Genomic DNA, 20,728 nt, shown 5'->3' on the forward strand with positions numbered 1-20,728 from the left:
GAGCAGGCCCACAGACCCCTGGCTGACCTTAAGGGTCACATGAGGAACCCCCATCCCGGCCGACATCTCCACCGTCCCCGGCCAGGCATCCCATCCACTCAAACCCCAGCATGCTCCCCACAGGGCTTGGCGGCCACAGGAGCACCCCCACACCACCTGGCCGGATGCGGGACTGCCCAGGCCCAGGCTGCCTTGGCTCTCCCAGAGAGGGGTACCGGCCGGCCCCTGCTCAGGGGGCAGTCTGCTGGCCAAGACTGGCAATCGCCACCTGCTTTACAGGTTAGTTGAAACAGTCACAGGGGGTGGCTTCCAAGGACTTGGCATGTGAGCAACTTCTCACAGGCTGCTGAAGCCCAGCTCCAAGGTGCCATAGCTGCAGGGCCCGCCCACGAGCAGCCTGGCTCACCTGGGTGCAGGTGCTGTGTGGGAGGGACTGGCCAGGGGTCTCCAGAGGATCTCAGCACTGGGGCCCAGGCTGACCTCTGCCGCTCTCACTGTGCCCATGCTCAGCAGGCCCAGGAGATTTCCAGCCCCGCAGCCCTTGTGTGGGTCAGCTCTCGCCTTGGTTCCTTGACATACCTTGGCCAGCTTTCCCCTCCCCTCTTCCAGCATGGACACCTGCCCCTTTCAGCCTGGGGACAGCACTGGGCCTGTGGCTGAGGTCCAAACCCAGGGCCAGGGCTGGTAGATGGGGCGGGAGATGCCCCGAGTGCCTGCAGCAAACTCGCTGTCCCTCAGGCAGGTATCCTTCAGCGGTGTGGACAAAACCTTGCTGCTCTGGACCGCTTCCCTGTGGCCCTGGGGACTGTGGGCTCCAGGCTGGCCAGCTGACAGCCATCCCCAGGCCCGCAGGGGAGAGCAGGTCACTGTGTCACCCTTCCCAGGGCCATGCACCCCACAACTCTCTGATCAGGTCAATCACTTCTCTTGTATTTACATGTATATACATATTTTTAACATTTATTTGTGTTGGAAAGACAGCACGAGCAGGGGAGGGGCAGAGAGAGGGAGACACAGAATCCGAAGCAGGCTCCAGGCTCCAAGCTGTCAGCACAGAGCCCGATGTCGGGCTTGAACCTGCAAACCGTGAGATCATGACCTGAGATGAAGTCGGACATTTAACCGACTGAGCCACCCAGGTGCCCCACTTCTCATTATTTATGGAGAGAGTAGCCCACACAACATGGCGGCTGGGCAGGTGGAGAGGCTCGTCAGACTCCTGGGTTTTCCAGCCTCTTCTCTGCACGAGCCAACAGGGCCCCCAAGAGCCGAGAGCTCAGGTGTCTGTCCTGCTAGGAGACTGACTAGGTGGGCACAGGCCACTGTTTATCACCTCTTCCTTAAAATGACTGACATTTCCAGCCCAATGCCAGGTTTGGGGACAGCATTTCTGCCCCAGGCCTTGCTTGTGGTCACCAGCAATGAATTCCTAGTAGAGCCCTTCTCCGCCTCACCAGCCTGGGGCTCAAATGACCCCCAGCCCATCTGGGCCTCCCGTCAGCCCTCATTGGCAGGACTCCAGACTCTGCCAAGCTGCGTCCCTTTGTCCCATGCAGGTCTGTGATCTTGTCACCAGGGCCCCACTTCTTGGGGAATCCGCATAATTGTGTGCAAATAACTGGGGCCTGAGTCTGGCATTGGGCTCCTCCTGTGGCCCTGCCACACTCACTGGCAAGTGTTGACTGGACACAGCATCCCCAAATGCTTTGTGACACTTGCACAGTTGTTTTTGGCAGGGAAGGTAAATGCCTTCTCCCCGTAAGCAAGCAAGAATCGGGTCCAGGAATGAGGAAACGGGGCCTGGGAACGGCGTGTCCCACAGCCACCAGGAGCTGGCAGGTCAGCCCTGCAGACCCCACGCTGCCCGTGGGGAGGGGCAGGAGGGCTGGGGAGGGCAAGGCCCAACACCAGCCCCAGAGGTGGCAGATAGGGCAGGAGGGTTGTGTGCCGTGTGTCAGGGCCTGGCCTGCCTGCTCACAGCACAAGCCCAGAGGGGCCCCCAAAGGCAGAAGGGTGTCTCCACTTGACGCATTTGGTTCAAGATTCAGTTATTTCAGAAGTGCGCATTTGACACATGGAACTGCCTGAAATGGCTAAAGCTCCTTGAATAAAAACGCCTCAGGGCCCCACAGTCCAGGGTGGAGACAGACTTCTCCAGGGGACACCCGCAGCAGGGCTCCCACAGGACACCCACAACAGCGGCCCCAGGACCCAAGGAAGGGGGAGGGGTGGTCCTGAGCATTTGACACCGGGCAGGGACCCAGCGAACTCCTGTGGGATCGAGGGCGTGCACGTGAGAGCACGGGTGAGGATAAGCCTCTGCAGGCACCCAGGGCACCCGCTTCCCTGTGGCCGGGCCTCTAGCGAGAAGGAGCCTTGAGAACAAGGGGTTCCCCTTGCCCCCACGTGGCCCTGCTGCTCTGAGCAGCCGTGTGATCCCTCGACAGGAGGCCTTTCTCTCCATCTCGGAATGAAGGTAAAGATGAGTTATAAGCTGGACGACACACTCAGTGCAGGGCCCACTGTGGCCAAAGGGAAGGGGCCCTTCGGACACGGTGGGCAGAAGGTGGAGACATCGGCAGGAAGAAAGCCCCAGGCCCGGAGCGCAGCAGGGCTGGACATGGGCACCTGGGCAAACCGAGATGTGGGCTCTTGGGGGACATTGCTTCGATTCTGACAATAATGGACAGTCAAGCACTCAGCTCTGCTGCCTCACGGCCACCAAATGAGACAGCTGTTGGGAAGGAACCATGAAAACAGCCTAAAGTTGCCCAAACTGTGCTGCGGGTGGAGAGGCCTGCAGGAGCCACTCCGGGGGTGCAGGGGGTGGGGGTGGGGGTGCGGGCAGGACGTGCATCCTTCCCGAGTGACAGGCCTTGGGTCCTTGTCCCCAGCTGTCTTCACGCACACCCCAATAAGGACGCACTGTATTTGCAGGGTGCCCCAGACTTCGGAAAATTTAGAGGCACAGACGGTGTGCAGTCGGGCACCCACGGAGGACGACACATTTGACCATAGCGCACAGTCCAGAGAGACTGGGCATGGGGGGGCGTAGCGCCGCCACTGCATGAGATCTGACCCTGGTGCCAGCTCAGGAAGCCCCCCTTCCTTCCTCACCCCAGCCGCCACCAGAGCCCAGAGCCTCAAGCCCATTCAGAACACATCTTTGCTATTCAAACAATTCTGGTCCCTCTAAAGCCACAAAATCTCTCACGTGGCACAACATGGCCCAGGACTCAATGACTTTAAATAAATGCTGTTGGAACAAGGGTGCAGCTCTCTGGAAACAACGATCTTCGCGCTGTGTCAGGAAGCATGGATAACTAGGTAACTTTTTATGATTTCCAGAAAAGGGAGCCTGAACCCAGGAATTAAATACTTATGGGGGTGCCGGGGGGCTCAGCCTAAAACCCAGGAATTAAACATCTACGGGGACGTACAGTGGCTCAGTGGGTTAAGCGTCCGACTTCAGCTCAGGTCATGATCTTGCGGTTTGTGGGTTTGAGCCCCGTGTCGGGCTCTGTCCTGACAGCTCGGAGCCTGGAACCTGCTTCTGATTCTGTGTCTCCCTCTCTCTCTGCCCCTCCCCCATTCATGCTCAGTCTCTCTCAAAAATAAAAATAAACATTAAAAAAATAAAGCAATCTCATCAATTTGGAGACATAATTTAAAAGAAAAAATTGGTTTAGCAAATTAACAACAATAAAAAAATTGCTAAAAACAAAAAGCCAACATGACATGAAACTAAAACTGCAATGACCACGCCCTTTGGAGAGGCCAAGGTCATGGGCTGACCCCCGGGAGGCCGAGGTCACAGGCTGACTCCCAGGAGGCCGAGGTCACGGGCTGACCCCAGGGAGGCCGAGGTCACGGGCTGACCCCAGGGAGGCCGAGGTCACGGGCTGACCCCAGGGAGGCCGAGGTCACGGGTTGACCCCTGGGAGGCCGAGGTCACGAGCTGACCCCTGGGAGGCTGAGATCATGGGCTGACCCTAGGGAGGCCGAGGTCACAGGTTGCCCTCAGGGAGGACGAGGTCACGGGTTGACCCCAGGGAGGCCGAGGTCACAGGCTGACCCCCGGGAGGCTGAGGTCACGGTCTGACCCCTAGGAGGCCGAGGTCATGAGCTGACCCCAGGGGGCTGAGGGAGGGAGCCTGCTCCAGGTTGCCCATGATGCATGGGCATGGATTTTGGCCACCCTGAGTTAACAGGCACTTGTACCCAAAATGACAGAGGCCAGTCTGCTCTGCACCTGCTATTGTGCCGCTGCCCTGGGGTCAGAGGGGAGCAGGGGCCACACGGCCTCACCACCCTTCCCTCGCCTTCCTGAGTTAAATCAATCATTTCTTCTGCTCCTCTGAACCAGGGCTTGGGCCCGTTACCCAGGCCAGGCGAGTGGGGTGAGGCCCTTGGCCAGCACACGGACAGGTGGGTGGCTGGACGCAGCAGCACCACAAGCCAGGCCAGCCAGTCCATGAGCATCTCTGGGTCTTCCCCTCCTGGGCTCCCCGGGGGTGGCAGGCCTGGCCTCAGGTGCAGGGGCTGCGCGCCCAGAGCCCAACTGCCTAGCACGTGCGGTGAACACACAGACACCTGGGCTTAGGGTCGACCAGCCAGCTCGCCGTGAGGAGCTCAGACCTGAGCCGGGCCCAGAGTCAGTCCCAGCTGAGGTGGCTACAGCGTTCCTCGCCAGCGAAAAGTCAGTGTTACTGAGTGATCACTTACATGATGTTAATAAGAATACAAAAGATGCATGATAAGCAGAGGGAAAATTGTGCGAACGGCTAACACATAAAGCTCAGCTTGACTCGGTGAGAAAAACATAAACACAAAGACTGGGAGTCACCCTTCATCGTTTATACTGGGTGAAACAAAAAAGTTAAAAAAAAATGCACCAGCTTGGCAGAGATAAGTGGGTGGGCCTCCTGCTCGCGCTCGCTGGCTCCTGGCGTAATTCAGGCCCGAAATGAGAAATGACACTGGGCTTGGTGCTGTAGGTCCCGCCCTGGGATTCTGTCCTGCAGACACCGTCAGATGCATGTGAGATTTTGTTTGTACTTGTCAAAAACCGGAGGTAGCCTAGAAGTCCCCAGTTCACAGTTAATGCTACCTACCCGAGCCAGTGTTGCCGTGAACGTGCGTGTGTGCCGAGCTGCACTCAGGGCAGAGAGAGGTCGGCACGCCCGTGTGGTAAGTTGGCATTTGTGCAAAACAAGAGACTGTGCGTATGTGTTTACGGGCCCCAGAATATTCTCAGATCTGGTAACCCGGGCCTTTGGAGCCTCACCGGTTGACCAGGAGGCACAGCCGGGGGCGAAGTGCTTGCTCCTCACACCCAGGAAAGGCTTAGATTTTATACCGCATGCACTGCTTGCTTATTTAGAGAAACGAACCTCACTTGCTGCAAAGGGCAAGTTCAGTGGAAAAGGAGCAGAGCTCAGGCCGGGGCCGCAGCTCCTTAAGGTAATGGGGCTAGTCAAGGTCCCTGGAAAACCACAGCAGAGCCTGAAGTTACCCAAACCCGCGGGGCTTTGAGGGGAACAGCAGGGAGGCGGACTTACTCTGAACGCAGGCGGCGAAAGCTGGGCTCTTGCTGTGCGGAGGCCCATGCCTACTGACGCAGTCTGTAAGACAGATGGAAAGCAGGTCAGTCATTCTTGTCACAGGTGACAGACGACAGGACAGACCTCAGATCTCGTGAGTCGTCTCTGAGCCACCTCTGGAAGAGGAGATTATTCACATTCCCTAGGTGCTCCAGCTTTTGTTATTAGAGATTTTAACGCTGGCAAGAAAAGGCCTCCCACAAAAAGGCAGAACTGCGTCCAAAGGTCTGTCTGCGGACTCTCTGGTGGCATGAAGGACCAGGAACAGTCACTGGGTTTTCTGGCCACAGTCAGAGAGGTGAACCTCATTTCAAGTTGGTCTCCAACAGAAACCCCGTTGGACCCTGAATGTGGAAGTCATGATTTGAGTGCCCTCCTCCCCGAGCCGTCTGACAGGCTGGTTCACACGGGAGCTGGAGGAGGAACTCATGCAGAACGGGTGTTGAGCCACTCCCGGACCTTCAGTAGGTCCCTGGCGCTTGGTCATGCCCAGGAGGACCGGGGCCCAGGCGACCTGGAGGCGGCTCCCGGGACAGCTGGTCACCCTCTGCCCCTGGAAACAAATCCCAGACACCTAGGAGCGAGGCCTGCGGAGGCCAACAGGGAGCCTGGGAGTGGGCAGGTCCCCGGCTCTTCAGGGCCCTCTATGGCACAGACCCAGAGAATACCGCTAAGAGGACATAAGGCCAACAGGAAATTCACCAAACTTAAGAAGGAACAGACCCTGGTGTAGGTCTGTCTCATAATGATGTACATCTTAGAAAAATCTTAGAACAGCATCAATTAAAGGAGTAGTTCAGGGAAAGTCCAGAGCCTCTTTCTGATGGTCCCTGGTCACTTGGCTGTCACGCGTCTTACTTTCTCTCCCAAGTACACTCGGGAGCTTTCTGGGGGCCACGCTGTCCGGTGACACACCTGCTGGGCAGCCAGGAGCACCTGCCTGTCCGTTCCTCTTGTTCAAATTAAACAAAAACATCTCTTACTGGGCTCAGTTCTGTTAAAAAACACGGCAAATACCAACCACCATAGTCCATGGAGCAAAAGCTCTTCGGCATCTTCAGTAACTTCAGGAGTGCAGACACCCCGAGACCAACAGGTCTGAGACTCACTAAATCAGCCACATTCCCAAATAGCAAACTAGCGGAGTCAGAACAGAGAAGCGGTTTGCAAATAACGGCACTAGATCGCGGTTGACGCGGATCGTGCTGCTGTGAAAGGCACAGGTGCTGTGACCACGTGCTCCAAGAGTCCCAAGCTCACCGTGTGAGTAAAGCAACCTCCCCAGGAGCACCTGTGGGACAGGCTGGCCCAGCTGACAGGTGACATGTCCACCTCTGTTCCTCTACAACTACAGAAGCAGCAATGCAAACTTACCTAAGTATCTTGGGTAAAAATAGTCCTGCGGAAAAAGAAAAAGAAGGGGCGACAGTTTACTGGCATGGCCTGCACTCCCCACACAGTGCCCGCAGCAGCTGGCAGAGGGCCTCGCCTTCCTCCCCAGTGGGCACAGACAGGCACCTGGGGGGGGGCAGGTGCGTGAGGAAGGCGGGGAACTCTCCACAGCTGGCTCAGTGACAGCAGGGCAGAACCACCCAGAAAGCCACTTTCCACCTCAAGGACCATGGCGTGAGGAAGAAGAGGGAGGGTGCGGCCCAGGTCGCTGTCTCGGCCGCTGCAGAATGATGTCCGCCTGGACCTTCTGTAAGCGGCAACGGGGATGTCATTTAAGGGACCCAGTGTCTCACAGGAGGCGGAGGGCCAGGAGGAAGATTGTCTGGACCCTCGCTGACACCGGGCTCCTCCCAGAAGCATGCAGACCCCGTGGGGCCATCCACACGCAGGCGCTGACTTGCACCGACTGTGTTTGTACAAGGAACTGGTGCTGGGCGAGGTGTGGAGGGTGCAAGGGAAGCAAAGGTCCTTTCCATCTGTGACCGTGAACTAAGAGCTCTGCACCATACCAGCTGTCTGCCAAATACTAGGACCACTTGCCCTGTCTTGGCCAGCAGCAGAGAGCAGCTGGAACTGTCCCCAGGGTCCTTGGCCCCACCCATCCACCATCATCTCTCACTGAGGGTCAGTCACAGCGTGGCTTGGCCCTAGATGCTCCCCTGGACGGGACCAGGTCGCTACACAGCAGCACCCACTGAGGAGGGGTGCCCGCTACAGGTGCTGTGATTGTATGTCCTTCCATCTGACCCTCACAACCACTCCAAGGTCTTTTCAATTAACCCCGTCATCAGAGAGGAGGAAACCGAGGCTCACGACGGGTCGTGGTGTTCAACCAAGGTTAGGAAGCCAGGTCGGGCTCCCGACAGCACACTGGGATCCAAAACCACGCTGAAAGGAGCTGGTGTGTCATCCGCAGTGACGGGCCCCCATAGTTAGCTGGCCTCACGCCATGGTCTGGCACCTCACCTGTCCCCTTCCCTCACTGTTTACAACACTTTGCTAAGACACCCATCAGAAAGTCATGTTCTGATAAAGACGTGGCTTAGACTCTTAACTCCTTTAAAAGTAATGGTCAGAGCAAGTTTGTATTTCAGCTTGTATCATGGTTGTGAAGGTGACATTCAGGCAGGTATGACAGAGGACAGGTCTGGCAGGCAGAGCCACACAGCCAGGGCGGGGACACCCCTTCCCACCAGCATCCAGAGGGCCCTGACGGCCTGGTTTCACTTCTCCGTGCTGCTTTCAGTCATGGACTGGCCACTCCCAGACAGGAAAGGCAAGCGAGGCCAGGCACACTCAGACGAAGCCCCCAGAGCTGAGGGCAAGCAGGCAGGGACATCTGCCGGGTTTAGAGGGAGAGCAAAGGCCACAGACTTTGTCACAAAGGGAGGGGCTCTGGCTGTGAAAGAAAAGACTTAGGATGCACGATGTGTCCACTCACAAAACCAAGAATTAGACTACGAAGGAACTAAAGACACTGAGGATCTGTGAGCAGAGTTCCCAGTTGTCATAGACGTGGCACCTGCCACAGGAAAGCTATTCTGTATGGTCATAAATGTGGCACCTGCCACAAGAAAGCTGTTCTGTATGGTCATAAATGTGGCACTGCCACAGGAAAGCTGTTCTATATGTTATCCAGAAAGCTGTATTATATTTTTCAAAGCCCTGACTATTACTAGCTATGTGTCATGTGTTTGAACAGCGATTGTATTGTTCTAGAAGAGCCTCACTGACCGAAAAGCCATGTGCCCTTCCCTTAAGTTAATCACACCCATGGGAATGTGGTTTCCAAAACCATTGGGCCATAAGCTGGTGACAATTTATCTTAATTTGTGTGCTTGATTTATTTGGGGTGAGAGGGGTGCTCATTTGGCTGGCAATCTAGGACAGAGATGATTAACCCCGAGTAACAGCAAAGCTAAGGCAGATGCACCTAAAACCACTATGCACTCTCCCAAGAGAAAGAGACATTTCTAATTGTCCTTCAACGTTCTGACCAAAGAGGAAGACCTATCGAAATCTCAGTGAATGAAGGGCACTGGACACAGAACAGAGAGCCGGCCCCACCTGCACCACAAATTGGCCACACATAAACTGTGGCCTGAGGCTCAGGAGCTGGGCTGACTCCCATGAGCATCACCCCTCCCCCCCGCCCCAGGGATCCACGGAGAAGCCACAGTTCACATGGCCAGATTCAGAACCAGGGATCGGTTGCCTACAAACTTACCCTTTCTTTTTGACCACACAAGGAGGCGTGTGAGGGCTTGGCTGGGGTCAGGAGCAGGGAATGGGCAGACCAGCCAGCAGGAGGCCAGGGCCACCCAGGTTGGAAATGAAGCCGTCTATCACTTGGCAATCATTTTTCTCAGGAGTTTGCTTCTGCTTTACTTAAACAGCTAAAGACACAAAGAAATGAGCAAAACTGCAGGCCACTAAACTAAGCTGAAGATCCCAGAGGGGAAGGTATATGCCTGATACCTGGCCTGGTGCTGACTATCCCTCAGAAGGCCCTCAGGAGCCATTGCTAAATGGGTGAATGAATGATAGATGAATGGATAGATGAATGGAAGAATGAGTAAATGGATGGGTGGTTGGATGGGTGGATGGCTGGCTGGATGACGGATGGATGGATCAAAGGAAGAATGCATGGATGGCTGGGTGTATGAATGAATGAACAGGCAAATGTAGAGTCCTACAATTTTCACTGAGTTGTTGATTTTATTTATAACAAAGCTAAGCACACTGGGAGAAATACCTAAATCGGTGCTCTCAGCTTGTGTCTTCCAAAACTCAGAAATATCAGTACTACATTTCCTCAAGCTTACAAACTGCCAATGCATTTTTGAACTTAGATCCTTAGATGAACTGCCATTTGCCAACCTCTTCTTCCGCCATTCATTCCAAGGACCCTACTCTCTGAGGAGGCGATGAGACATGGTGCATGTGTGATTCAACAACTGAGTCGTCACTCCTACTAGTAGGGACTGCCCGTGAGTGAAGTGGCCCCGTGTGGAGCTCACACCCCACCTACGGGGAGCACCTGGTTCTGGGAGGCTCAGTGTGCTGGTCTTGGCCAAAAGCCCACTGGCCACACATCCTCACGTAAACGGAGTTGGGTGCTCCAACAAACCCGGCCTTCCCTGGGACGCATTCTCCCATGCTCCTGTTCCCTGCAGGCTTGTAAACACAGGAACCTGTGCCCAAAGCACCTTCAAGGCCTGAACCCAACGACAGGCTCGGTCCACTTGCGTCTAACGTGAGGCCTAGCAGTTTGCTCTGAAACCACAGGACGGTGTTTTCGTGAGACGGTCTCTTCCATGTCTGCTCCTTAACTGTGCCATCACCCATCTGGCCCCTTCGCTAAGAAGGGGAGCACCAGAAAGGACAGCAAATAGGTGGCTGGTGAAATCCTCGACAAGTCCCATCTGCAGACAGAACCTCCCACCTGCCTCTGCCCCGTGCTGACCACCGGAACCCTGGTCTGCCACACGGGGTCTGTGCCTCCAGAGTCTCCCATGTGGCAAAGTCAAGAGCATCAGGGAGTTGCCCACCCTCCCCGTGGGGTAAGGTTGCGTGTGGGCTGTCCACCTGCCACTCGCCCCTCCCCTACCGCGGGACAGTCAGTTCTGGAGTTGGAACTCCAGAAGCTGTGACCACAACGAGCTCCTTGCCTGGCAGCCTGCCCAGCCTGCTGAAATGCCCTCCAAGCACCCAGCCTGTGCACCTCTTCCCTGGGGCATTCTGAGGCTTGGTGGGGTTCTTAGTGGTCTCTCTATAAACTTGATGCTCTGAGAGCAAACCTGCCTTCCAAAAATGGTCAAAAACCACACAAGCCTAGTGGGTTAAAATGCACATTATTAAGACAGAAACATCACCTGGGCTCACAGTGTGAACTGAGCACAGTTGCCCTCTTGTAGCTCATGAACAGGACCACATGCAGCTGGGAAGGTTCTAGAATTTGGGAACTGACACCTCGTACATGCCTTCATGTCCAAACTACTTTAACTCTTCGAGCTCCTCCCAGACCGGCGCAGTCCCTGCAGGGGCGGGGTGAACCAGGGTGACCCAGACAGCTTCCGGTCCTGATGCCGTGGCTCACCTTCAGGGCAGTTGCCTTCTTCCTGCCCTCTGACGCATATGCAGGTTAATGGGAGGCTCACTGCCAGGAGGGCCGAGACACCAGCGTGTTAATGGACCTGGAAACTGCTTTGCAAACACATCAGCATCAGCAGTGCGTAAGTCTTTTTGGCGTGGAGTACCCAGCACTTTGATCTAGTTCACACGACATAATAGGCACACATCGCAGCATAACAAACGGTTGTTACTTTTCAAACAGGAAATTAAGAATTTCTTACTTCCTTTAATAAATAACTGCCCGAAATTTTGCTTCCAAAACTCTTTATGCTATTTGACAAAGTGGGCCGAGACTCAAGCGTCACAATAACTGCTTATTTACGTGATACAAATACAAGGTGTCTTCCTGAGAAGCGGTCCACAACACTGACTAATCCTTTGACCTTAATGTTGTCTTGCTAGCAAACTTGACTTCTAAGGGAAATACTGTCCAAGTCACATCAACTTGAATCGTCATTATGGAGGCTTCTGCTTTGCGGTAGCTGGAGGAAGTCACAACAACGGTCTCGCAGTTTTTATGACGGCTCCCGGAGAGATTCGCAGCTATCCGCAGCTATCGACGGGGAAGCTTTGGCCCCTCAGCCTTCAGGGACCCTGACAGGTTCTCAGTCCCCCAGGCCAGCATCACTCAGTCTGTGCATGTTTTTCTAAGCGTGGTTCACACAAAATCCCTCTGTCGTCTTCCCAAGTTCATCTCCTCTAAGATTCTCCAAACCAGGGGTCTGTTTAAGCACTCCATGAGACCAAAGGAAACACGGACACCCCCTACCTACCCCTGCCAGGCCCACAGGGCCTCCAGGTCAGCCCTGCAAGGAGGGGGGCAGGCCCCAGAAACACCCTCAAGGCCACAGCGCTCCCCTACTTCCTGAGATGCTAATGTGCACATGTGTTGTTAAAAATTCCTGTGGGGACAACACGCAGGTGCACAGATAAAAGCTGGGGACTGCAGCTCTGCGGATCTGTGCAGTGGGATTCCTGCAGCCGCACGCACCCCCACGCCCCCAGAACCAGCCCCTGGCGCCCAGCACATACCAGCGAGATAAGCACAGGGTCCCGGGGAGTGGTGAGAGCCAGCTGGAAAGCTGGGTTCTCTGGGCCCTTTTCATAACTAGCTTTAGGGTGAATCAGTGCCCATGTGTGCATCACCACGTAGCAGGCTGTGTAGACACTTCTCGCCTCGGAAGGTCAATCACTTCAGAGTTAACATGCTGACCTTGGATGCTGGGGCCTGAGTTTCCATCTGTGTCCTCCCAGTGAAGAGTGAACTTGGGCAAGTCCCCACGTAGATTCCTGGGCCTCAGTTCACAAGCATCTGGAATAAGGGCCACCACGTCTTATGACCCTGTGACGAACACTACTGCAAAGTTCTTGTCTGTTTCTGCCTTAGGGAAAGGAATTTTAAGTGCATTTTGATGCCCCTTCAGACATGCTACGTCATGGCGTGCACGTGAGGTGCAGGTGAGGTGTTCCACGCGTATCTGGCACGGGGTAAGCCTGGGGTGTGCGTGGGACAACCCAGAACCTGCATCTGAGGGATGCAGCCGCAGCAATCATTCGGGGCGGGGCCAAGGTGACTCTTCCATCACAAATGGCTGGTCTGCTACGCGACAGGGCAGGTGGGAAGCACCCTCTCCTACTCCCGGCCCCTGGCAACTGCCAACAGCAACCTGCCAACAGGATCTTCCGTTTCAATCTGAAGCATCACACTATAGAGACATGTGTCCAAACCAGTCACCCAGGCGGCTGCACCTGCAGCCGCGTCATGCCAGTCCTGGCGGACGCCCCAGCACAGCCTCAGTGGCCCCCGGGTGGAAGCAGAGGCCCGCCCCCAGGGGCTGGCTGATTCCAGCTGTGTGATTTTCATGGAGAGCAGTGTTTCAAGAAAAGCCCTGCGCAAACCAGGTCTATGTGGCAGGTTTGGGGGATAGATGTGGAAAACTGTGTATTACCATGGGCACTGATACCAGAAAGAAACAATTCTCAAATCTGACAAAAGAAGTCTGAGGAAACAAGTATGATAGTATGGGGTTCAAACTATCTCATTTGAATAACACATCTGTCATTGTGCGATCACTGGGAGCAGGCCGGATATTGTTCCAGAACTTCAAGTCCTCTTGAAAAGTTATTATAAAACTTCCAATGAACTGCACCCCATCAAGGTCCAAGTTCACAAGAACACAGCTCACAGTGGGGCCCCCGGACCAGCACTGCAGAGGCACAGAGCATTCCCGACGTCAGACACTAACCCCTGAGCCTCAACAGATGCTGCATCACAGAAACAGCCCCCAGTGCCAACCCACCGACCCCAGGGAAGAGGGGCATTGAGTGTGAAGACAGTGGGTCACCTGTCAGCATGACTGGAACACAGGGATGACCCGGGAAGTGTCTGGAAAATCCTGGCCCCAGCTACCTGGAATCTCAAGAAACAGGCCATAAGCATCAGAATCTTAGAAGGCTGTTTTGCTTCTACAGTGTTTTCCAAAACGTCTTTAATTGGCTTTCGGCAGATGTTGGGCCCACTGGCAAGGACCAAGTGTCATCCACTGGGCCTGGTCTGTAGAGGCTGAACAGCACAGCTGAAGTGCCTGCAGACGCCCAGGAGAGAACCCAGCACGGGGCAGCCAAGTAGGGCCGGTCCTGCCTCAGCGGCACCCCCGCCCCAGGCCTTTCAGCTCAGCAGCAGCCACCTCAAGACAAAACAGAACCAGCCCCACAATGGCGAATCCAGCCCGTGACCAGCTTCCCTGCGGCCCCTAGGGGCGAAAGCCCAAGAAGGAGAGGGTCCAGGAGGGGAGGCCACGGTCCGCAGGAGCTGCTTCCCTTGAGAACCCCAAGAAAGGAGACGGGCAGTGTGTGTGTGGGGCAGTGTATGCAGGCCACCTACAAGGCAGCGGTGGGGTGGTGGTGGGGGCAGGTGGGTAGCCGGTGGCTGTCCTGGAGGTCACAGCCGGTATGTCACCTCCCCAGCCAGGGCACCCACATTGCAGAGGCAAGTCGTGGCAGGGGTTGGGGGGACTGGTGACCATGTGCCCTCTTCCTCCCTCCCACCTCCTGCTGGGGTCTTTGTGAGACCCCTTAGGCCTTAGGCTGGAAGGTAAGACTTTCATCTCTGTAGGGGTACCTGTCCCCAAGCTGTCCTGAAAGAAACAGGGATCTCAGGAAGACAGTGTCCTTGGAGGCCAGCAGCAGTGCAGGGTTTTGAAGCTGACTGTACCCCTAAAACCCTCCACCAGCACCACCGGGCTCCCCCACATCCAAGAGACATGGAGGAGGTGGGAGGGGGAGACATGGAGAGAGACGGGCAAGGGGGACACATGTGAGCTCAAGCACTGGCCGGCGGTCATGCACCTGTGATGTGAAGCCCTCCAGGTGCGCTGCTGGCCATGCTGCGAATACTGTCTGCCCTCAAATTTAACGAAGTGCTGGGTCAAGGCCAGGGCCTGGAGTTTCTTTCCTAGCACCAGGTTGTGGCTGCCAAGAGCGGGTTCCCAAGAGGGGAGGGCTCCCAGGAGCTGGGAGGCAGGTAGGGTGGGGCTGGCTAAGTTTTTTGTCCAGAACCCTTTCCGGAAGCGAAGGCCGATTACTGAGACGGCCTCCGGCGTCTGGAACCCGCCAGCCTTAAAGGATTTATGTAGAAGGCGACTCTGCTGGGCTGGCCTGCGGTGAGCTTAGGAGAATCCCAGCATAGAAGGGGTCTTGTGAAGGATTTATGTAGAAGGCGACTCTGCTGGGCTGGCCTGCGGTGAGCTTAGGAGAATCCCAGCATAGAAGGGGTCTTGTGAACGGGAAGCGATACTGAGGACAAGCAAGGAGAGGGCGAGCCAGCGGGGAGCGTAGCATGTGAGAGGAAACAGATAGGGAGGGAATCAACTGTCCCTGAGCCCTGCAGAGGAACGTTAGCCCTGGCAACAATGGGGAGCCTGGGACACTCCCCAGGGGACTGAGGCGTGAGGGGGAGGACTATCTGCTCCCAGGAGGGAAGCAGGAGGGTGACCAGGATGTCAGGAAGCCCCCCACCCCAGGCCCCCTTCCTTTCCAGCACAGGTGTGTGATAAGACTGGAATCAGGAAGGAACCATTGTGCTAGCAGCTACCTGCTGTGAAGGTCACTTCCCTTCCCAAGAGAAAGACAGCCTAGTCAGGAACAATCCGGATCAGGCAGGAACAGCCCACCCAGCTAGCAGTCAGCACTCCAGCACAAGCCTCCAAACACCAGAAAGTACATCTGCAGCCCAGAGCTGGCCCTCCAGGTGCTCAAGCCCGCCCAACCTGGGGGGCAGGGCCCAGCTCCCGCACGCCCTCCCTGGGGCTCACTCACTAGTGTGCCCCCAGAGCCACAGGATCAGAACCGGAGGGCAGTGGTGCCCTCTCTGCCAGAAGGACAGAGCAGGACCAGGTGGCTGTGTATGCCTGCCACTGAGCCCGACCCTGAGGACAGGGTAGCCCCTTCCAGAGCGCCCCCATGGTGGTGAGGGTGACTCCTAACCCTAGCCTGGCTCCTCCCAGCATGCCACAAGCCAACGGCCAAACAGTCTTCACTACGGTCTACACAAGATGCAAGGTACAGGTTCAGGTGAAGGGTTTGCAACCCAGCTGACCTTGAGGGACGACCCCGAAGTAGCTGGTGTAACCTGGGAAACTGGCAAATGAAGGATGTAGTTACTATTGCCAGCAGGGACTGGCGAGGAGGACAGGATCCTGGAAAACCACGGACTGCTTTCCTATGAAAGAAGTTCACAAGTCTCTGCTGTAGGGACGAGGACCCCTGGAGGCTGGGGCGGCCATGACCTCCCTTGCAGGAATGCACCCAGAGAGCACTGGCTGAGTTAAAATCATGGGTCCTGAGCAAACACACTTTTCCTTCTCTTGCCTTTGTGTCAGACGTTTATAAATAAAGTTACGATTAAAACATAAAAGCAATTAAAATCATCGAGGGGATTAATGCTCTGGGAAGAAGGATACTGTGGCTAACACACAGTGTGTCCAGGCAGCAAGGAAAAGCCAGGTCAGGCCCTGTCGTTCTGGGCAAGCACAGCCGGGAGTGGCCATGGGGGTGGACAGTAGCTTCGCTGCCTCAACTCTTCTCACCTGTGAGCCCCCTCCCAGGGTCTCTGTACAAGGTCTGGGGGCTGGGGAGCCCCGCTGCACCTGTCACACAGTCCTGCAACCGGGCAGGGACCTGCTGGCCAGGCACATGGCCCTGTTGCTAGGCCTTCAGAAATCCTCTGCAGGGGATGACTCATTGGGCCACCAGGCTCGTCATTAAAGAAACCGGAAAACAGGCCAGAAAAGACCAGCAGTGCTGCCCTTACAGAAAGATTGAACCGGTGCTGCTATTGACGTGGAAAGCAACGGGCCCTGGAGAAAACAACCTTCTCAGAGCCCACCCCACGGCAGCAACTCGCACAAGAACTGCTGGGGCTGGCCATCTCCTCAAAACTCGCTTCACAACGGCCTGGAAAGGGTTGTCAGGTCAAATGATGAGAAATACCAGGGAAGACAAAGCCTCTGTGGGCCCCACAGAGCTATCCATTTATTGCACACAGTGTTTATTTTATCCCAGAATTCTTTAGAAGAAACATTCCGGTAGAACCAAAAATGTCTGTGAAGTCACCCTGACCTCATGGTATAAAGCCCATCCGATTTGCACACTGGCACTCTCCAAGGGCATCTGCCCCAGGGCCGATACACACGCAGGGTCCCGTGGGTCCCCTCCCGGGGAGGGCAGAGCTCCTGCACAGATGCTGAGTCCACACGGGCTGTTCCCTACTGTTGGCTGCCTGCCGCCCCACACCCCCCAAGGACGTTATTAATAGAGTCACGTCCTGAGCCAGCACAGCCAGGCTCCCAAAGTCACTAGCTGCTTGTAAAGAGCACCTTGCTGAAGGAGGCCTCCACAGGGCACCCTGGCGGGGGGCCCCCCCGATCCCAGCCCTCCTGCCCACCCCTCCCACAGATGTCCTGGTCCTATTTCCGTTTTGGCTTTCGGGACCTGCTGTGGCAAGCGATCCCAGAGGCCACGTCTTTCATTTCCTCTTTCAGGCACACAGTCCATACCCCTTGGTGAGGATCTAGGGGCTGCGGGCAGCCCACCCCTCACTTCCGGTCCATCTAAGGGGGGAGGCAGGAAGCCCTTTAGGCTTTTACCCACTGTATTCCTCTTACATCTTAAACACTGAGGAGGTGTTGCCTATTGCACATTTCCCTGAAGGCGGCTGCCTTCAGAGGCCTGCTGACCAAGGTAATGGGGTCTCAAGAGAACCCATTCACGCACCTGCTTACAGCTGCGGGAGCACCTGGGGTCACCAGGAGAAAGGGGGCCCAAAAGGTGTGCAGGAGGCTTGAGGGTGGGACTCAGGGCTCCCCGCCCCCCCCTCCAGCACTCCTGACTGGGAGACCTGACTGCAGCCCCGGCACCCCTAACACCAAGGCTGTCTGCGCAGCGGGGAAGGGGCGTCCCCGTGAGGCTCCCCAGCAGCGCGTACGGAGGATGTTCCCAGACCCCAGCAGCGGGACTGCGCGCGCTCACCGTCTCGGGGTCGTTCTCGAACACCTCCCGGGCCTCCTCCTGGCTGCACAGCTCCTCAATGCATTCCCTCTCCAGGTGGCCCTGCTTGGCCTCCTCGAAGACCTGGTAGGCGCGTCGCTGCCGGGGCCGCAGGAACTGCGCCGCCTCTCGCGCCCGCAGCATCACAGCTGCCCGGACGCGGGCGGGAGGACGACGCCGGGAGAGAGCGGGGACGGAACGGGGACACGCGGTCAACCCCGCCCCGCACGCGCCGTCCTCTCGGCCGCCAGCCCCCCGGGGACGCGGCTGCGGCGTGCGGGGCCCGGGGGCGCGGGGAGCAGGCGCCCGGGGCGGGGGGAGAGCGGGGGCGCGGGGAGCAGGCGCCCGCGGGGGGACTCTGGGGAGGGGCACGGGGGTCCGGCCCGGTACTCACTGTGCGCGGACTCGGAGGCCAGCAGGAGCACAAGCAGCGCGGTGCCCAGGGCGGCGGCGAGCGCGGGCGGCGGCGGCATGGCGGGGCCGGGCCGGGGCGAGCGCGGGGCGAGGGCCGGGGACGGCGACCGGGCCGGGAGCGCGCGCTCTCAGAGCGCCCGGGAGGCCGTGGCGAGCCGCGGGCGCCGCGGGGCGGTGGCTCCGCTCATCCCGTGCAGGCGGCTGTGAAGGTCACATCCCGGCGGCGGCGGCGGCGGCGGCGGCGGCGGCACCTCGGCGCTCGCGGCCGGGGCCGGGGCGGGGCGCGCGGGCAGGACCCGGCTCGGGGCCGCGCGGGGGCGGGGCGCGTGTGTTCCCAGCACCCACCCCCCCCCCGCCCCCCGCCGGCTCCCAGCACCACCCCCCGCGCCTTCCAGCACCCCCACCCCACCCCACCCCTCCCAGCCAGCTCCCAGCACCCGCCCACCCAACCCACGCCGGCTCCCAGCACCCCCCCCTCCCCCCACCCCAGCCCCGCAGAGATCAAAGACCCCGGGGAGACCCGTCACCCCACCCGGACGACGTGGCCACTTAGAGCGGCGGGTGCGTCCAGGAGAAGGAGATTCAAGTCGATGACCGAGCCTGACCCGGTCGCGGGTAAAAGGAAGCAGCAAACAGCCAGGTGCCAGGTGACCAGGTGCCGCCTGACCGCTCACCACACTGAACCCTCGTCCCGCCCCACCACCGCCACCCGCACCCCAAATCTACCGCACCCTTTTTGGATTCCCCATTCCCGAGCACATTTTCTCAAGACTTAAAACCCCCGAAGAAAGGATAAACTGAGGCCAGACCAAATCCCAGCGAGGTCCAGGGAGTGAGAGGAGATTATTTCCTTTTGTAACCTCTGTCTTCCATAATGATGAATGACATTGAGGTTTCCCAGTAAATACTCAGGCTGAAAGCAACATTGTGCTTCTTCTGGGAGACCAAGACTTTCTGTCTCTGTCTCCGGAGTATTTCGCAAATTCAGGGGCCAAAAACACACAAACAAACAAAACCAAAACGAAGCGGAGGGCTCCCCCGGGGGGACTGAAGCAGCAGCAAGGCTGGCAGGGGCCTGGACACAGCCCCCCCAACCCCCACCCCGCATGGTGGGTCACTGTGGTCGTCGTGCGGCAGGCTCTAGGCCCGAGTCCTGACCTCAGATTCCCCTGGCCTGCTGTAGTGGGAGAATGAAGCGTTGATGCTGGTCGATTCCCTGAGGTCGTGGTTTGAAGGTGGGGTTAATGAGCATTAACACGTTAAAGTCGGGGGAATGAACACTGGTGAGAAAGCTCTTCAAAGGGAATGCACAATTTAATAGGTAAGTCCTCTGCACCTGTGATCTGCAGTTGAGCTGCTCTCCCACCTCAGCCAGCAACGGATGAAAGCAGCCTGGATGCCTTGGGCTTGGAAAGAGCATTTACTACATTAATTTTCCTGCTTGTTGTTCTTAAGGAGAACCTGTTTCAAGAACCTGGGTGGGGCAGTAAATTCTTCAGTGTGTATTTACACAGATCCTTAATTAATTAATCGTGCGTCTCTTATTTCCTAGGATTCTGAACCAGGTGGCCCGTGGATGTATTTCAGGAAGTATGCAAACTCCTACACATTGTTTGCAGTGGCTTTCTTCTTTCCTATTTGTGTTTGGCCAAGAGAGTTTATAGAGTTCGTGGGACTCTCAGAGTTGGATCCCAGTAAGAGTGAGTGTCATGGCCTCTTCATGTCCCTCTGGGAGGGTCCGTGCTGAGTATGGGCTCAGTGCTTCAGGTGACCAGGCGTTAGCATGATCCCAACTAGAAGGAGGCTTTCAGGCCCCCTGACCTGTCAGCCTGGACCTCAAGCCCCTCGCTGCTTTTCCCCGTTTATCCTTTCTGCTGACTTGGTATCACAATAACCCCAACAGCACCCATTATGAAGAGACTTGCTTTAATAAAATGCATTCACACACACTTGCTCACCTGAATAACTGTAGAATACAGGAAGCAAATATAGGGAGCGAGGGAGGGTGTCTGACCCAAGCTAACCCCAAGACCAATGCAGAAACTTTGCTTTAAGGCAGAGAAAGAAAATGGATAAGCAACAATTTGGATAATGCGTTCTGAAATTGGGGAGAGTCGTCAGGCACTGTGTTATACACCTCGAAGTAACCACGATGAAGTAGCTCATTTTTACAAGGGGCAGGTTAGACCTAGTGCCGTGGACACCTCGTATGGACTGTCAGCCAGGCTGTGGTCAGGGGCTCGTCTTGCCAAGACCAAGTGGGATGAAAGTGTGGGGGTTAGGGTCAAAGTGCGGGTGTCAGAAACAAGGTGTTGGTGGGGAGAGAATAATTCTGCATTTCCTTCCACCATCACTTCTGTGGGTGATGATTTCAAGGTGCTGAGGCTGTTCATTTATGAATCTGCTCAATAAATCGATAAATGTGAGTTGAGTACTTGCTGTGTTGTCTTAAAAGGCAGTGTGGTGGGCGCTGACCAAACCAGTCATATTGGGTTTTCTTTGTTTTTAAAGCAGGTTTATTGAGGCATAATGGAAATATAATAAGCTACATAATAAGTTTTGTGGTATCTATGATGAAC

The 20,728-nt window shown here is 56.5% G+C and overlaps 1 protein-coding gene across 1 annotated transcript in view; it reads right to left on the minus strand.

The window, feature by feature from the left end:
- Positions 1-18,236, minus strand: part of GAS6 (growth arrest specific 6) — a 33,082-nt gene extending 14,846 nt beyond the window's left edge. The window contains exons 1-4 of the mRNA XM_042980742.1: positions 18,130-18,236; positions 17,718-17,884; positions 6,978-7,002; positions 5,562-5,624 (exon numbers count right to left, since the gene is read on the minus strand). Of these exons, the coding sequence (XP_042836676.1) occupies positions 5,562-5,624; positions 6,978-7,002; positions 17,718-17,884; positions 18,130-18,208 (334 nt within the window). The 5' untranslated portion in view covers positions 18,209-18,236. The remainder of the gene's footprint in view (positions 1-5,561; positions 5,625-6,977; positions 7,003-17,717; positions 17,885-18,129) is intronic.
- Between the last annotated feature and the right edge of the window lie 2,492 nt (positions 18,237-20,728).

Source organism: Panthera tigris, chromosome A1 (genome assembly GCF_018350195.1).
Source record: "Panthera tigris isolate Pti1 chromosome A1, P.tigris_Pti1_mat1.1, whole genome shotgun sequence".
NCBI classification, from domain to species: domain Eukaryota; kingdom Metazoa; phylum Chordata; class Mammalia; order Carnivora; family Felidae; genus Panthera; species Panthera tigris.